General features: G+C 47.8%; 1 protein-coding gene across 2 annotated transcripts in view; it reads left to right on the forward strand.

Annotated features, from left to right (window-relative positions):
- Positions 1-18347, forward strand: part of LOC142571647 (receptor-type tyrosine-protein phosphatase F-like) — a 35860-nt gene that overhangs the window by 10988 nt on the left and 6525 nt on the right. The window contains exons 2-5 of one of the 2 annotated variants that reach the window (XM_075680165.1): positions 8455-8842; positions 9211-9522; positions 13771-14067; positions 15296-15652. In XM_075680165.1, coding sequence (XP_075536280.1) covers positions 8455-8842; positions 9211-9522; positions 13771-14067; positions 15296-15652 — 1354 coding nt within the window. The remainder of the gene's footprint in view (positions 1-8454; positions 8843-9210; positions 9523-13770; positions 14068-15295; positions 15653-18347) is intronic. The other variant, XM_075680167.1, reaches the window with a different exon arrangement.

The following is an 18347-nucleotide window of genomic DNA, read 5'->3' on the forward strand; positions in this document are numbered from 1 at the left end:
AACAAATACATTACAAACTTGAACAACTTAGAAACAAAGTCTCACTCTTCGACTGTCTCAATGACTGTTAGAGCCCAGACTCGTTTTAACGTACATAGTACGGAGGCTCACTGATCTATCAGCAATCCTGATTTCAGCCAAGTCTCAGGGACAGCATGTCGTCCCGATTTTTATAGCCCAATTACACAAAGAAAAAAAAAGGCGGTAGGGCCGTTGGCCCGTCCCACAGGTTCAGTTGCCAATCAGAGTCAACCGTTTGTTAAGCCACAACCCACAAGGATGGGCTTACTCTTCAAAATAAACATATTGGAAAACAAAGCTATTTTCCTTCTTCCCTAAAACTCCGATGCCCTCTCATTTCTCCGTAGTTAGTGACGGGGTCAGCAAAACACGCCAGGCCCGAACAAGTTATCGCTAGACCGTTTCAAATCCCAACGGCGTCTAGGCCGCAAATGTCTCGGAAGCAGGGGCATCGATACCACGTAGTGCGGCCGTACTCAAAGTTTGTCCGCGTGGGAGACTGATGGCCCTCCTTGTCCTTCAAACTTATTGTCTACAAGACAAAGTTCTCCGAGTGCGCGTTTCCAAGACGCCGTCGTCCGAATGCACTCTTTACGTGTGCACCGCATTCCTACAGCGTGCAGTGTAAGCTGGCCTTCGACACCACACCGGCAGCCGCACCCAACAACAAGGCTGGCGATTGCGTTCCGGACGCGTAGAAGATTAGGTCCCTGCTCACTGCATGCGGAACGGGGTCAGCGTTGCTAAGCCCTTCTTAACCTCGGCGGCGCCTCCAATTAGTCAGGCACTCGGGAGCCACAGCCACAATACCTTGTACAGCGGTCCCATTCAAGGCTGGTCTGTGTGGACTCGTGTGACCGTCGGCGGACTGCCAACACCGTGCGCACAATGCCGACTTCCCGGAATCGGCACTCGCCCACCTGACACCTGCCGCGACGCGTCACCCAACACCGCGCGGTGCCTGTGACATAACACAGCAACTGTCGCCCGGTTGACACGGGGGCAAGTGAACCCCCTCTCTATGCACAAAGCACGTGGCTGATTCGTGACACTTAAGAACCCGAACAATCAGAGCGACCTTACACGTCCCTCCTAAAGAGTATACTGGGCTCACAATGTGCCCAGCTATACTACAAGAGCCAAAGGGCGCTGTATCGTAAAATTTAGGCTCTGAAGGTTCCGTCAAAGAAAATTTACATACGCTGCCCAACACGGGTGCTGCGGAGCCCGTAAGGAACAGGAAAATGAACTAAAAGGACCACGAAAAAAGACAATTTTCTCACAGCGATAAAAGAAAAGGGCGAAAGCTCAACACATTCATGACAGTGAGCATGCAAAAGAAACACTCATGTATGTACAGGAACACTCCAACGCACTGCACGGCACAACAGCAGCAAAGTAACATATGCAGGTTATATACATAGTATGTCCACAGTCTTATAACCCTCACACACATGGACGACAACAACCACAGAAAGTTCCATCAAGGCTGAACTGTCCCACGCACACGTCCTTCGGGTGAACGGGAACATTCACGTCTGTCCCAGCTGGCATGGCTGTTTTTGTCTATCCTTTCTTTTCTGCTCTTTACTCGATTGGCTCCCATGAACGATTCGAGAGCCTTGATAATGCATCAACATTGGCGTTACCTGTTCCTTTCCGGTGACGCACCGTTACATTGTAGCGCTGTAGTGAAAGCGCCCATCTTGCTAACTTGTCCCCCTGCGGGGTGCTGGTTGTCAAATATGACAATGGGTTATGATCAGAGAGAACATTCACCACTGCTCCGAAAAGCCAGTAGTCAAATTTCTTGAGTGCCCAAATAATATCAAAGGCTTCTCTCTCTATAGTCGACCAGCGCGCCTGTGTCGGGTTAAAGCGATGGCTAGCAAAAGCGATCGGCTTTTCTTTTCCGACCGCTGACATTTGAGCTAAACAGGCACCGGCCGCCGTCACCGACGCATCAGTGAATAGCCAGTACGGCTGATGAGGCTCAGGAGTGTTCATGGCGACAGCCTGACAGAGAGCTAATTTCAGACTTTCGAACGCGCACTGCGCTTCTTCCGACCATGGAATTGAATTAGGAACCCCTCGCCCTAAAGCTGTAAGCGGGCTCGCCACGTCGGCGTAGTTTGAGACATAGTCCCGATAATACCCACAAAGCCCCAAAAGACTTCGCAACTCTTTCTTTGTGTGAGGTGGCACAAGACCTTCTGTGGCAGCTATCTTGGTTGCCCGATCTGTGTCAAAGAGGAGTACTTCGTCCCCGACATTAAATTCTTTAGTCCGTGCCCTCCTAATGTAAACTTCAGCATATTTGCTCTGGCACTCGGTGCTTGTCAACTCAGCTACACTCGCGGCTAGTTCTAGTTGCTCCCGCAGCTGCTGCAAATACTTGACAGGTTTCTCTCTCAGAGTTGAGGGCACCGCGATCTCACCCGTCCAAGTTTGCTGCAATATTGATAGGGGCCCATTTGGGTTTCTACCGTACAATAGCCTGAACGGCGCCACCCCGGTGGTATCATGCGGCACTTCGCGATAAGCCCACAGAACAAAGGGGATGAGCTTGTCCCAGTTTCTTCGGTCCCGCTCCATTACATGATACAACATATTTTTGAGGACGCTGTTCCATCTCTCAACCACTCCGTTGCTCTCAAGGTGTTCGGCAGTGGAGAACCTAGGTGCACAGCCCAGTTTTTCTAACATTAAATGTGTCAGTAGAGATTTAAAGTTAGTACCTTTGTCTGAACAGATCGTTCCCGACACTCCAATACGACTGAGAATTTCCAGTAAAGCCTCGCATGCGGCCCTCGCTGTCAGGGATCGGAGCGGCACTACCTCATTGCGTCTTTCTTCTGGTAGGACCAGTTGTCTGACCTTGACTCCCGCTAAGGAATCCCAATGGTACAAAAGTCCGTCTGACACGAACATGCTAGCTTTTCCATTTCTCGCATCATCCGAGGCCTTTTTCAGGCTTTCATCGGCTATCTGAGCAGCTCGAAATTCCTCCCGCTGACTGGGCACCCCATTGATATCTTGTATCAAACTATTCCCTTGCAATTTAGGGATTTCATCTGTCATTTCTTCGCAACTTAGACCGCAGTCTGGCTCAGTGTTATCGACCATTTCGACTGATCGGACCCGAACGGAATTGGCTACCCGCGGAATATTTTCCTCTCCAAACTCCTCTTTTTCCTGCGCCTGTAGTAGTTCCCAATCTTCCTTTGACAGCAGGCAGTCAACCCCGTTTGCAAGTTCGTCTGTAACCGCGCACACCAGATCGATCCTCTGCGGTTGTATCACAGCCCCTGGGCGATGCATGCCTACGGGCAGCGTAGCTAGGTTAGCTCGAATGGTGTTTCCAAATGCCGACTCGAGTCTTACTGTTCGTGATGGCTCCTGTAAAACGATGGGCAACATACTTTTACGGACGACCGTTATCTCACTACCTGTGTCCAACACAGCTTCTGTTGCTATATTCCCGCACATGATAGGGATAAGGTCCAGCTTTGACCTCCCTGAACTAGCATTTTGAGCTACGACTTGCACTCTAGCGCTTAGCACCCTTTCTTGCTCTGGTGGAGGTTCTTCACTTACAACAGCAACCTTCTGTACCCTTTGTTTTTGCACAGTCGGCGCCTTCCCCTGCTGTTCTTTATTTGAAGCTTTTGGGCAGTCTCTGGCTAGGTGACCCTGTACATGACACACGTGGCATTTTAAGTTTGTCCTCTGCGGGCTAGCTAGTTTTGAGTGCTGCAGCAGTGAGGCTGTTGCGGCTGGCTTAGTTGCTCGTCCTTTCCCTTTAGCTTGCTCGAAAGTCTCGAGCACTTTCGCCACCTCCACTGGCTTAAACCAATCTTCACCCTCCCGCAAAAGAACATATTCAAGGGCTTCTGAGCTTAGACTGGCTTTCATACGGTCAGCGACCATAAGCTCCGTCATAGCTTCTTTGGAGTTTGCATTTCGAGATTGAAGGTAATAGGCCAAATAAGTTCTCGCGCGGGACGCGAACTGAGCCCAAGTTTCCTCCTTTCGTTTAGATGCCTTTTCAAACCTCTCCAAGTATTTAGCTGGCGTGAGCTTAAGTTCATCTAATACCGCCTTCTTTACAGTCTCATAATCTGTACATTCCTCGTCATTGAGGCCACGCAACAGATAACGAACCCGCTCGGCCAGCGCAGGCATGATCAAATGTACACGGCTATGTGCTGGTACTTGAAAAGATGCAAACAACTTTTCGACCTCATCAAACCATATCGGAACGTCAGCGTCACACGGCAACCGGTATGCCTTAAGCACTTTAGCACATTGTGCTATTCCATCCGTGATGGCACCGCGCCGATCACTTCCTTCCGACACCGAAGGCGGCCTGCTCGACTGCTCGAGCTCCACTCTCCGTAGAGCAATGCGCTCGCACTCTAGCTGTAGGCGCACCTTTTCCAGCTCCAGCTCCAGGCGTCTCACCGCCATGGCCTCTGGATCTGTCGTGCTCGGAGCCTGAGCAGCGCCTTGCGTCTCACTATCCATTTCAGTATCCGACGTCTCAGACTCGGTCTCTCCGACGCGTTGCAGTTCCTGCCGTCTCTGACCCTCTCTTTGTTCAAATGCAGTATCAATGTTTACGTTAGCCTCAATCGCGTTTGCTGTTCTGCGCGTGAACACCATTAACCTCACTGAACAACAGCCATGCCAACCTAGACAAAACGTAAGGAATCCCGCTCACCCGTTGCTGCTGGGGGCGCCGCCTGACGTCCTTGTCCAGATGAATTGCAACCCTTGCGGAATTCGCTGGTGGCCCTCCTATTCCTTGCGCCTGGCTCGCCGCTCGTTGCTCGTTGTGGGGCTTGCCGATCCTGTCGTGCTGCGCCAGTAAAGTTTTGTTCGTTCTCCGTCCTCGCTTCACCGTTGGAACTTGAAGCTTCTCGGACGATGATCGGCAGTTGTTGATCAAACGCAGACAGGAAGCGATGCAGATCAGATGTACAAGAAATATTTATACGTAAACTTTTCTATATACATGGCAGGTAAAACAAATACATTACAAACTTGAACAACTTAGAAACAAAGTCTCACTCTTCGACTGTCTCAATGACTGTTAGAGCCCAGACTCGTTTTAACGTACATAGTACGGAGGCTCACTGATCTATCAGCAATCCTGATTTCAGCCAAGTCTCAGGGACAGCATGTCGTCCCGATTTTTATAGCCCAATTACACAAAGAAAAAAAAAGGCGGTAGGGCCGTTGGCCCGTCCCACAGGTTCAGTTGCCAATCAGAGTCAACCGTTTGTTAAGCCACAACCCACAAGGATGGGCTTACTCTTCAAAATAAACATATTGGAAAACAAAGCTATTTTCCTTCTTCCCTAAAACTCCGATGCCCTCTCATTTCTCCGTAGTTAGTGACGGGGTCAGCAAAACACGCCAGGCCCGAACAAGTTATCGCTAGACCGTTTCAAATCCCAACGGCGTCTAGGCCGCAAATGTCTCGGAAGCAGGGGCATCGATACCACGTAGTGCGGCCGTACTCAAAGTTTGTCCGCGTGGGAGACTGATGGCCCTCCTTGTCCTTCAAACTTATTGTCTACAAGACAAAGTTCTCCGAGTGCGCGTTTCCAAGACGCCGTCGTCCGAATGCACTCTTTACGTGTGCACCGCATTCCTACAGCGTGCAGTGTAAGCTGGCCTTCGACACCACACCGGCAGCCGCACCCAACAACAAGGCTGGCGATTGCGTTCCGGACGCGTAGAAGATTAGGTCCCTGCTCACTGCATGCGGAACGGGGTCAGCGTTGCTAAGCCCTTCTTAACCTCGGCGGCGCCTCCAATTAGTCAGGCACTCGGGAGCCACAGCCACAATACCTTGTACAGCGGTCCCATTCAAGGCTGGTCTGTGTGGACTCGTGTGACCGTCGGCGGACTGCCAACACCGTGCGCACAATGCCGACTTCCCGGAATCGGCACTCGCCCACCTGACACCTGCCGCGACGCGTCACCCAACACCGCGCGGTGCCTGTGACATAACACAGCAACTGTCGCCCGGTTGACACGGGGGCAAGTGAACCCCCTCTCTATGCACAAAGCACGTGGCTGATTCGTGACACTTAAGAACCCGAACAATCAGAGCGACCTTACACCCTGTATAAAGCAGCTGTGAACATCATGTGATCGTTCCTAGCCCAAGTACATTGACAAATGGCGCTTTCAGGCACTTCGACAATTTTTTTCTTTTTCTGCATCCTGTGGAGCACTAAAATGTGCCGCTGGTGGCAGTGAACGAAGCGCGCGTTTTTGCGGCTCGTGGTGGCGTTAGCGCGAGGAATCCACCAGGCCCGTCGACGAATACGTCCGGCAGTAGAAATGAAGGAAAAAGGGTTTATTTGACATCAATTACACGGCTCCATGTTACGGAAGCCCACTCCATGCAGGAGCCTGTTAAACGCCCGAGTTCACATCAGGACACGTCGCCCTCACTGCACGAAAAGTCTCCCACCTTAATACCGTCGTATTCCATAGGCGACTCGACTAGGGAATCTGATGACTGTATCGCGGCCATTCACATTCGTCGAATCGGTGATCGCATGATATTGCATCGTTCCGCAGCACACCCGCCTCCAATGCATGGAATAGGGGACAGGATAGCAACCTGCGAATCCAAGGGCGAAGTCGTTCCCGCGGTAGCGTTCGACGTTGGCCCCCTTCGTCATTAGTTCAGGCTGTCATGTAGTGATAGGGGCCTTTTGTGGACCCGTCAACTGTCGGTGTCAATGCTGCGTTGACGTCTGGATAGGCGCTGATGGATGTGTGGGGTTGCCTCGTGGCAAACGTCTAATTAACGTCCCTGGCCGTGTTGAGACGTAACGACGTGCATGTGACAGCGAACGGGTGGTTATCGAAGAGGTTGTTCGTAAACGAACCCAGATAAAGCATTGAATAATTAGCGTATGTAATCTGAAAATACAACAAATTTGAATATTACTCGCCACGACAGCTTATTGGCTATGGCGTTTGCTGAACCCGAAGTCGCGGATTTGACTCCCAGTTGCAGCGGCCGCGTTTCTGTGAGGAATGCACCCGTGTGCCGACCTGTCGGTGCGTGTATATACACGTGTATATATGCGTCATCTGGACATACGTGTATACTTAAACGGTAGAGGTCTGGACACCTACCAAAATGGTTTAAAATAGTTATTTACGTTTCGGCTCCCCCACGGGAGCCTTGTTCACAATCTTTCAGTGATCATCATACCTTGATGGTGAAGCAGCGCACTGACACGGACATGATGAAGACACACAAGAAAAGACGACACTGTGTCTTCGCCGTGTCCGTGTCAGTGCGCTGCTTCACCATCAAGGTATGATGATTAATCACCAACTAGCCCAACTTTCCACATTACTGAACTTTCAGTGATCAATTGCTGGCCGTACGCCTGTCGCAAATGGATGAATTCGAGAGTATGACGGAAGCCCGTTTAGTCGGGATGATGCATACTTAAAAGGAAGAGGTCTGGACACCGACCAAAATGGCTTAAAATAGTTATTTACGTTTCGGCTCCCCCACGGGAGCCTTGTTCACAATCGATCCAAGGCTCCCGTCGGGGAGCTGAAACGTGAATAACTATTTTAAGCCATTTTGATCGGTGTCTAGACCTCTTCCTTTTAATTATGCATCATCCCGACCAGATAGGCTTCCGTCATACTCTCGACTGGACATAAGTACAATCCCATGTATCTTATTAGTTAACTTCGAGCCAAGAACCCCGCGGCAGCTGTGATATGGGCGCTATACCGTGCATTGTTTTGCCCATAGAAAATGCCTTACTCTGCCATTTATAGTTCACAAAATTGTTTTAACGGGTCAAATGGAATTTTCGCATCCTATAAACTAAAAAACCCCTTCCTTCGCTGTGTGAAATAAACGCCAGAGTCGACACCGACCGAAAGGACAACTGGAGAGGTAGTTTATCACGTAGCCGCAAGAGGTATACAGAATTTGAAATTGGGAATATATGCATATTATACTACCCACTGTAGTAAGCAGTGAATCGTCTATATGTACAGCCAGAACCACTCTAAACGCATGACATCTAGTCGCAATAAACATATTATCGCAGATTAGAGGAAAACAAATTAAGTTGGGGGGTTCAACATCTTGAAGCTGCGCAGTGGCCACGCCGTAGCGGAGGACTCCGGATTAATCTTGATTACCAGTGGTTCTATAACGTGTACCCAAACCAGGGTGCACGAACCTTTTCGCAATACGCAATCCACTGGGATGAAACTCGCGGCCGACCTCGTGTGTTACCACAACAAAGCGCCGCCGCCACCGAGCCACTACGGCGTGTATATTGCCATAGACAAGTATAGTCGTCAGACGTGACTTGTGCAGCAGTGATACCGTCCCTGGTCTTCTTTTCGTTGTCTCTGTTACTGCAGGCGCGAAATGCAGCGGACGGACTCGATGGCCACGCGGCTGCGAACGCCACGGAGCCGGCAAACGCGACCTGGTGCGTGGGCCACGAGCCCTCCTTCTCCGTGAACAGCTCGTCGAACGCCGTGATCGTCGCTCCGGACGAGCCCCAACGCGAGGGCCAGTGGACGTGCGTGTGCGCCATCAACGCTCTCCTGGCGCATCACATGAAGGAGATCGCGTGCTCGAGGGAAGGCGCCGTCCGGCTGCCGCCACTCTGCCGCAGCGCCGGCGGCGGCACCGGCAGCATCCACATCGGAGGCCTCACGGCGGAGACCAATTACACGGTCTGCGTGCGCTACCTCTGCGCGGGAGAGAACGCCAGCGCTGTCGCCTGCCAGCCTATTACAACCGGTAAAAATGAATGAATGAATGAATGAATGAATGAATGAATGATGGACTGACGGACTAATTCAGTGAATGAGTAACTGACTGACCGACTGACTTATTAAATGAATGAATGATTTACCTAATGACTGACTGACTGAAGGAATCGCTAAATGAATGAATGAATGAATGAATGAATGAATGAATGAATGAATGAATGAATGAATGAATGAATGAATGAATGAATGAATTGGAAAATATATTGAGTGGAATGGCTAAATTGCACTAACTTGATAACAGTCGGATAATCCGATGAAATCGGCAAAAAGTAAAAAGGCACGCGGCAATATGGATGCTATAGTTTCGTACAAGCGCTACTTTGCCGTAATACCCAGAACCCATACCGAAGAGCGAGCCAGCGCCGCCACCACCGTTTGGAGTGATCGTCAAGGCCAGCGCCTCCAGCACCGCCGCCAACGTGACGTGGAGCACGGACGAAGCGGCTCACGGGTTCAGCGTGACGCTCTGGAAGCTGGTCACGCACCGCACGCTCGAGCACGTGCCCGTCGAGTCGGTCAGGACCAACGAGACGCAGTGTGAATTCCACTCGCTCGAGCCGTACACCATCTACAGGGCCGAAGTGAGCACTGTGGCACCCAACGTAGGAATCATCGCTAACGCCACCGTCTTCAGGACGCAGCCTGGAGGTGAGCCTTTGCGGGAGCAGCGAATCTCACCCTTAGTAACTGCCGTATTTTCCGGATTATAATCCGCACGCAGTGTATAGTTCACAGGGGCCAATTTGAGTCTAAATTAAGTTTCTTATTAGATAGCCCGCACCCGGCTGTATAGTCCGCAGGGACGAACCAGTATGCCACAGAGAAACAACGATTTTATTGTCAACCACAGAAAGTCTGGGTAGTAGTCAATTGGCATGCAGCAGTAATAGTAAATGTAGTCAATCCTGAAATCCATCAAAATCATTCTCGTCGAGGCTGTCAAACCAAAGTCAAGCATGTCGGATTCGACGAACGAGCCTCGTCAATGTCTTCGTCGCCTTCATAATCTGACATCTATGTGAAAGCAGCTTTTAGTCCGGCTTTCGTGAAAACGTTGGCAATAACTTGAGAAGGGACGGCGTGCCATAAATCGGCGACCCGCTTGCACACTTGGCATGCGGTCCTTCTTGCATGCAGGCCTCCAAGTACTCTCTAACAATGCTCTCGATCGAGGCGCGGTTTACCGAGATACCCAGACACTCAGGCTTATATACATTGACACATGCATTTGATACCTTTCACAATTATATACGTCTGGGCAATTGAGCAGCTTCGAACTGCTAAACGACTGGCTTCGATTATCTGGGGCACCATGGCAATGACAGTAATGAAACGAGGAAAGTGCACGTTACCAAATGCACGCACAGCAGCAATTCCCATTGCCGCATTCAAAACTGAACAGGGCTCAGGCAGTAGCATTGCGCTTATTGTAAATAGGTACGTATCGCACGCCGTACCACATCAACAGAATATACCCAAAGAGGGAGATTAAGATCGACTGCAACGATTGTAATGGCATCATTGGAATCAGACATATGATGGCGGGGTGCCCCGCGACTCTCCCCAACCTCGTTGAAGAATGGACACAGTGGGGAAAAGGCGATTCAAACCCCTTTGTTTCAAGGCCAACTAAGCGCCGTCCAGATATATATATATATATATATATATATATATATATATATATATATATATATATATATATATATATATATATATATATATGTATATATATATATGTATATATGTATATATATATATATGTATATATATATATATGTGTATATATGTATATATATATATATGTATATATATATATATGTATATATATGTATATATATATATATGTATATATATATATATGTATATATATATATATATATATGTATATATATATATATGTATATATATATATATGTATATATATGTATATATATATATATATGTATATATATATATATGTATATAGAAAGAACCAATTTCTTTGCCCAACGAGCGCTCACTGCGATATGAACTGACTGAGACTGCATTGATTACCCAGGAAGAGGCTTGTAGCTCAGAAAACACGGTACGTTCATGATAACCGCAAGTACTAGCTTTTTTGGAACAGTACAAAGAACGCCCTGCTACTATGAGAATGAATAGGCGATTCGGTCCGTTGTGTGAATGATTAGAACACGGAACAGCGTTATCCGTGAGTTAATTCTGTCGGGCGGTCTGCCCGTATGTGCAGTTAAGAGGAAGCCTTAGCTCGGGGTCTGCTATGCATACACGGAAACGGAGAAATCGTTTTCTCTTGACAGCTACTGCACCGAACTTGATAAGGTTCGTTGCACTTAAAGGAGAGAATTAAGATCCCGTGACTGTAGGAAGCGAATTTTTACTTAGGCCATCGATATTCTTTTTAGATAAAAATTGTTGCATATATTATGATTGAAAATAACTCAAGGTAAAGTTAACAACTCGAACTCAGCAATAAAAGAAATTGATATCATAATGTTGTAAAATGCACCTAATAATACATCTAAAGCAGACAAATTTGATGTAATATACACCTATATTAAACGTACCACTAATATGCTAGTAGGACTTTTGCAAACCTCGTAAACATTAAAAAAATTTCACGTAAGCTGTAAATTAATATATCAAGCTTTCACCCGCTTTATACGTTCTAATAGAAGCAGTTTACAGAACTTCTATTTCCTATTGTTGGTGCCTAGTTACGAATTTGTAAACTTAGATTAGATTATGGGGTTTTACGTGCCAAAACCACTTTCTGATTATGAGGCACGCCGTAGTAGAGGACTCCGGAAATTTCGACCACCTGGGGTTCTTTAACGTGCACATAAATCTAAGTGCACGGGTGTTTTCGCATTTCGCCCCCATCGAAATGCGGCCACTGTGGCCGGGATTCGATCCCGCGACCTCGTGCTCAGCAGCCTAACACCATAGCCACTGAGCAACCGCGGCGGGTAATTTGTAAACTTCCTGCTTCAATTATGTTAACTTACTAGTATTCGAAATTTCTCGCTAAAAATTTAAGCCATAAATAACAATTCTGCTTGCTAGAGACACTAGAATTTAACTTTCCCTCTCAAATGTAACAAAGTTAATTTAAATCGGTCAAGCGGTTGTCTCATAAAAAAACATTTCTGCGTGACGAAAGTTTCAACAAAACTTATACTGGCCGAGATTTTTCGATGCGCGCGCGTATACGTTGATTTTTTTCACCGCTGCTAAGCCAGAGGGCGCGGGATCGAATCCCGGCCGTGTTGCCCGCGTTTGGGCGCGGGCGAAATGCAAGAACGCCGGTGTACCGTGCATTGGGTGGACGCTGAAAAACCCCAGGTGGTCAAAATTGAGCTGGCATCCCCCACTTCGGAGTGTCTCATAATCACATCGTGGTTTTGGCACGCAAAACCCCATAATCTAATTCAACTTATTACAGATGAATAAATGGCACAAAAGCGCCGACCAATTAGGTTTTAAAGTTAGGCGTTTTTTTGGCGACTACACCAGAACCGTATTGAGAGTGTGCAGGGTTCATTACGAAAAAGACTCCCTCAAAGGGGCCGGAACAATTTTTTTTAGTAATAGCTTCTTGGCTATTGCAGCTAGTTTCCGTGGTTGTTGGTTGGTAATTGCGTTTACAACCCAAACCAGCTGATTGGCCAAGAAATTTATTCGGACAGTTAAGCTACGTCTTTTACTAATTGAACTTCTGGGATTCCAACTTGCTACGTGTTGAACAATGCTAACGTTGAACTTTCCTCGAGCTATCAGTACCTAGGGCTCCATTTCTGCAGTGACCTGACGTGAAAAAGGCACTTGGACAGCATCCTTGCGTCTGGTAAACGCTGTCCTGGCCTCAACGTAATCTGGAACACGCTTCGATGCACACGAGGAAACTAGCTTATACTACATTATTTCGCTCAAACGTTGAGTACACGTCGACTTTGTGAGAACCAAACTAATTAAGAGTACATTAATCATGACATCGAAGCCCTGCAAAATCGCGCTGCTAGATTTATATTTTCAGATTATTGACGTAGCACTAGTGTCACTATGCTTCCTCGTCGTGATCATCGATCCTTTCAAAATAAAACGTGTAATTAGCCGCACGTCACGATACGTTAAATTTTTCCTACCACCCACTAAAGCTCAGTGGAATAACCAGGCTTCTCATATTGCGATTGAGCGTGACTCTAATGAACTTCAAAAACTTCTTTGCGCGTATCTCGATCATGTCCTGACTGCTAGTAATCTGCATTTGGCTTTTGTGTTTTTCTACTGTTTTTTTTTACTGACTTGTCATTAACGGTGTAATGTTTTGTAGTGTAAAAATCCTGTTTTTTCAATGTGTAATCGCAGTGCCCTTTTTTAACATATGCCCCATGCTTATATGGCATTTGGGCGTGTGTATGCTGTTTATGCCATGTTTTATCGCAGAGTGTTCAGTGTTTCGTTGTAGTGTTTTCATTTTCCATGGTAAATCTTTATTTGAATATGAAGTCTACTGTCTGCCCCCTCCCCCCTCAATGTTTATGTAATACTGTCCGATACAATGGAATTTTAAAAAATGAACAAAATATGGTGAGTGAGCGGTTTGGCGTGAGTGAGTGCGTTTCTCACCGAGTAGACGATGGAGAGGTCACGATGTCGGCGAATCACGTGGCCATCTGGACTGACCCTAAAGATTTTCGTTTTTAGCCTGTCCGCATCTTTGTGCGACTTCTTCGCGATCCTTCCCGACCAGGTGGAACGTAGTGGGCATCTCGAGTTCTGGTAACGCATGCTCCGTATGCGTCAGTGCTTTGCGAATTTCAATGACCACCGAGTCTCCGAACACTCGCGCGATCGAGCCTGTGAATGCAATTGCCGCGCGCTGTGCTGTTTCAGCGCCCACTGCTCCGCGGTACCTGCAGCTGACGGGCGTATCCAGCACGGCGATAAGTCTGCACTGGTCCGCGCCGCAGGAATTGCGCGGCCCCCTGTTCGGCTACACGGTCTTCTACGGACCGGCACGCGAGCATCAGAAGCGCAGCTCCCTCGAGACGCAGAACACTTCGGTGACGGTGACGCACCTAACTCCGGACACTTTCTTCGAAGTCTACGTCAAGGCGTTTAACAAACTGCACGACGGCACAGAGGTGGCCAGCGTCCCTGCTCGCATCGAAGTCAAGACGAGCATCGGCGGTCAGTGTGTTCGCTTAAGGAAGCTAGTGGAGCCGTATTGAGTGAAACAATCTTTTTTTTTTTCTTTCTTTCTGCCTGTTCTCGTTGGCTCGCTCGAGGTCGCCTCACCTCGGTCGCTGGAACCTGCCATTCGGTCAATAAGGAGTGAATATAATCGAAGGAACATAATTTATACCGGATAAGGCAAAAAGGTCATTGACTTATTTGATCTGCATTGGAGAGAGAGAGAGAGAGAGAGAAATAATAAGAGAGGTCTTTACGATAGCAAAGTTGGAGAACGTGTTTCTTTCGTGCTGCTCCACGGCTTGCACGACATGTTTTCTAGAGTGAGGAATGACAGATATTTACAGCTAGATGATTAAGGGCTTGCATCACCTATACTAAATTTAGGACGGTGTTGAGAAATGTGCATGATATCGCAATCGTGGCTCAGGGAAGGCGGAAAACAAAAGTTCCAAGCGAAACTTAACAAACGACGTGGAAGGATAGGATAGGAATAAACCTTACTTGTCCAACGGTTATTGATGTGGAAGCGGCATGTCTACTTTTGACATAACGTGCACCTGGTGATAGTGAACATCGAGTGGCCGCTTTGACAATTCATGCTCAATGTATACGTGTTTTTAAAAAAAGCTAACATGCCGCACTCTTCTTTGTGGCTTCGGGTTCCTAGCCTCATTTGGATAATCGGCGTGCTATGCTCTCTACATAAATAGTCACATAGCTTCTTCGTTTTGTCTTAACATATATGTGCCGAATTTTACAGCAGTAAGTGGATGCTGTTTTTTTTATTTATTCTATGTATGGTGGATTCTTCTGGCTCTGGATGTGGCCGTTTGTAGCATGCGCCCCCTTTCATGATAACGCTTATCTGCTTTCTCCTGTCATTTACTCAAAGCTCATACTTCCCTCTGCTCATACTCACTGATGTCGAATCAAATGTTTGTTTTTGTTTTTGTACGTGCACCTGGTGCTTCTTACGACTCTATATATATTTAAAACAGACACACGAGTCGATATAAATGTTCTTTTTTTATGATTCATGTAGATAATTTTAGAGATAACAAAAGGCAGGCGGCGTAGCGTGCTAAATTAGTATACGTTCAGCGACAGCGCGCATACGCGGCATCCAAACGCCGATTGCGTTCTTTTCCACGCAGAGACAATATCGTCCGCTAACTCGAGTCCGCTGCTTCTAAAACTCCCCTGTGTATCTCGGCGCGCGCAGCCCCTTCCAAAGTCCAGAACTTGCGTGTGGTTAGCCGCTCCAAGAACACCGTGGTGGTGAGCTGGAGCGCGCCGCTCAAGTCCAACGGACCCCTTGACGGCTACGTCGTGCACTGGTGCAACCAGAGCAGCAGCGGAGGCCACGACGACGCGAGCTACGCCGCATGGATGGCGAAGCTGACCAACAACTCCGAGTGCCACACGATCAAGTCTGCAAGGGAGACGCGTGCCACCGTCGGCCCGCTCATCCCGGAGTCGACGTACGTGGTCGCCGTGAGCGCCTACAACCTACAGGCCGACCGCCACCATTGGGTCGAGAGCAGTCCCGAGACCGTCACCGTCGAGACCCTGCCGGAAGGTGCGCGAACGAATGCGTTTTTGCTGCTTAGTGTTTAGCGCTTGCATCCAGTCTGCATTCAGTGTGTTGCGTTACTCACTGTCATAGACGTGGCAAGGCAGCCTCAGCATAACGTAGCCGACACGTATACGCGTCCACGTTGGATCACGTTGGCGCGCCAGCATGAGTACCCTTGTCTTCGCACCCGCCGTGGTGGCGCGTAGAGGCTTTGGCGGTGCACTTCTAATGCCGAGGGCGCGGGATCGAATCCCGGCCGCGAATTTCGATGGTGGTAAAACGCAAAAAACGCACATGGGGGGGGGGGGGGGGGTACCGTGCATAGGGTGCATGTTAAAGAGCCCCTGGTGGTCAAAATTCAGAGACCCAATACGGCGTGCCTCATAATCATATCGTGGTTTTGGCACGCAAAACCCCGGAGTTTTTTTTTTTTAGCCTTGTATTCGCAAAAACCGGTTGCGCTATGACCGCGTGCAGAGCGCGGTGCAGATCCGCCGGATAAGGGAGTGTCGACTTTGTAGACGGATAATGTACCGCTTAATTACCAAACAAGCGTCCTGTCATTTGTAATTATGAAGCTGACATATACTGTTTGGTAGCGCTTGCGCTATGTGATCGTGAGTATACGCGTCAAAGTATTCTGTCGAGCTGATGGAGTAGAGGCGCGGCAACTGCTGCACCTGGCGCGTTATTCTTCAACAAGTACAATTGCCAAGAACTCGTGTCGTTAGACCCGTGTTCGCGTCATCAGATTTACGAAATAATGAATTCCGCGTGTTTTCTTGTTCAGCTGTTTCCTGAGCTGCGCGCATGCATTTATTCGCACACTTATGCTTGACTTGACCTACAGTATACTTGTGCGCCTTATGTGCTAATCTATATTCCGTGACTAATTAAGGAAGTTGCAACGTTTTTTAACTGTCCTTCAGTACACCATGCATATGTGGTTTGGAGGCCCTGTTTACGCTGAGCACCTCCTGGTGCCACTTTCATAACTACACCGTATGTCAACGAAACTTACACAAGACACCTAGCTATAGGGATGTACATGTAGGACGTAATTAGCTGACAACTAAACCGCGATCCAACAATGTTTGAACGGTAAGCGTACAGTGAAGAATGTTATGGTGCTGTCTTTTGCTGTGAAAGTTTTTCGTTGTAGCGCGTAAAAGCATTGCTCCTTACAATTAACTTCCTCTCTGACTACCGGTAGGCAGTTGTGCAGACTTTTGGACATATGCGAGACTATAAGTACTTGCGCACATTACTGATGGCGAGCGAGGTCAGTGCCATATACACTGGCCTCGCCACAGTCGCCAGTGATGCGCTGTCTCTGCTCTAACACTCTTGCAACCCCGCAGGTGTTTGTAGCATGTAAATGTTCTTCTTTTCTTCAACATAATTACGTCGAGAAGTGTTAAGTGCGTAAATATATTAAAAATTCATTCAGAGGTTGCAAAAAGCGACGCTATAGCGGTCCTGAGGCAGCTCGATCATTCCAGCAGCATCAAACTGCACATAACATTTCACGGCGCCACGCGACCAATTAGACGCCATTGACCTTTTTTCTGACTGTTTTCAATACAACACTGCTGGATTACATCCTCACTTGTAACGTATAGCGTTAAACAGTAAAGAATCTCGACTCAGCCGAGGTCTCTTGCTCTGCACACAAATAAGCCCCGCACCCTCACAGACCATTCAATGATTCTACAACTATGAAAGAGTGCGCGTTGGTTGTTTTACCTCGCCCTGTTTTAATAAACGCACCATATGCTGTGATATTCCAGCCAGCCGTACAAATGATCTGGAGGGCCGCCGCCCGCGCCGAATTTCGGCCTCACCCAAGGACACCAATGGACGCAGGCTGCAAGCAAGCTAATGATGCCATATGGTTTCAGCTGCACTAACTGCTCGCAGCGAAACGTTGTGGGGACGCTCGACTCTCTCGTGTTTCCTGGTGTTATTTTCCCTACATGGCTCTCGCGTATCCTGTAATCTGGCTCCCCGCGTAGCTCTGTGCCGCCGGTAGTTGATGCATGTAGGAGAGTAATATTTATTTATTTATTTATTTATTTATTTATTTATTTATTTATTTATTTATACCTGACAGGCACGGAAGAGCGATTGGGTGAGGCAGCATATCAATAGAAATACAGTACAGAAATAATAAACAAGTGTAACGGTACAACAGACGCGTTACAAGGCAAATATACAAAAGGAACACAAAGTTGATTCAAAAAGTCGCAAAAATGACATTTAACACGAAGATTAAAATACAAAACAAACGTGAACATGGCAAAAAGTGATGACCAAGCACACGTGAAACAGTAGTACAAAATAAAACATTTAGAGCAACCGAAATAGTAGTATAACAAAAAAAAAACATTTAGAACGATACTAAAGAGGTAAATGCAGGCAGATGTGGTGTTTGAATTCTACAGGATGAGCAAAAGAGATTAAGTTGTCAGGAAGGTCATTACAAAACTTCACTGCGTTAGGTAATGCAGATGAATTGAATGATTGAGTTTTTTCCATATATGCGGTTAAAGCAGAGATGATTATGTAAGCGCCGTGATGATTGAGGAGGCGATGAGATGAGTTATGGCGCTATAGTATTCCGATGCTAACGCCACCTGAAGGTGTGCGTACTCGGGGACTCGGGCGCGCAGGAAAGAGCTACGGCCTTTTTTGGCTT

This window comes from Dermacentor variabilis, chromosome 2, assembly GCF_050947875.1.
Source record: "Dermacentor variabilis isolate Ectoservices chromosome 2, ASM5094787v1, whole genome shotgun sequence".
Taxonomy (NCBI): Eukaryota; Metazoa; Arthropoda; class Arachnida; order Ixodida; family Ixodidae; genus Dermacentor; species Dermacentor variabilis.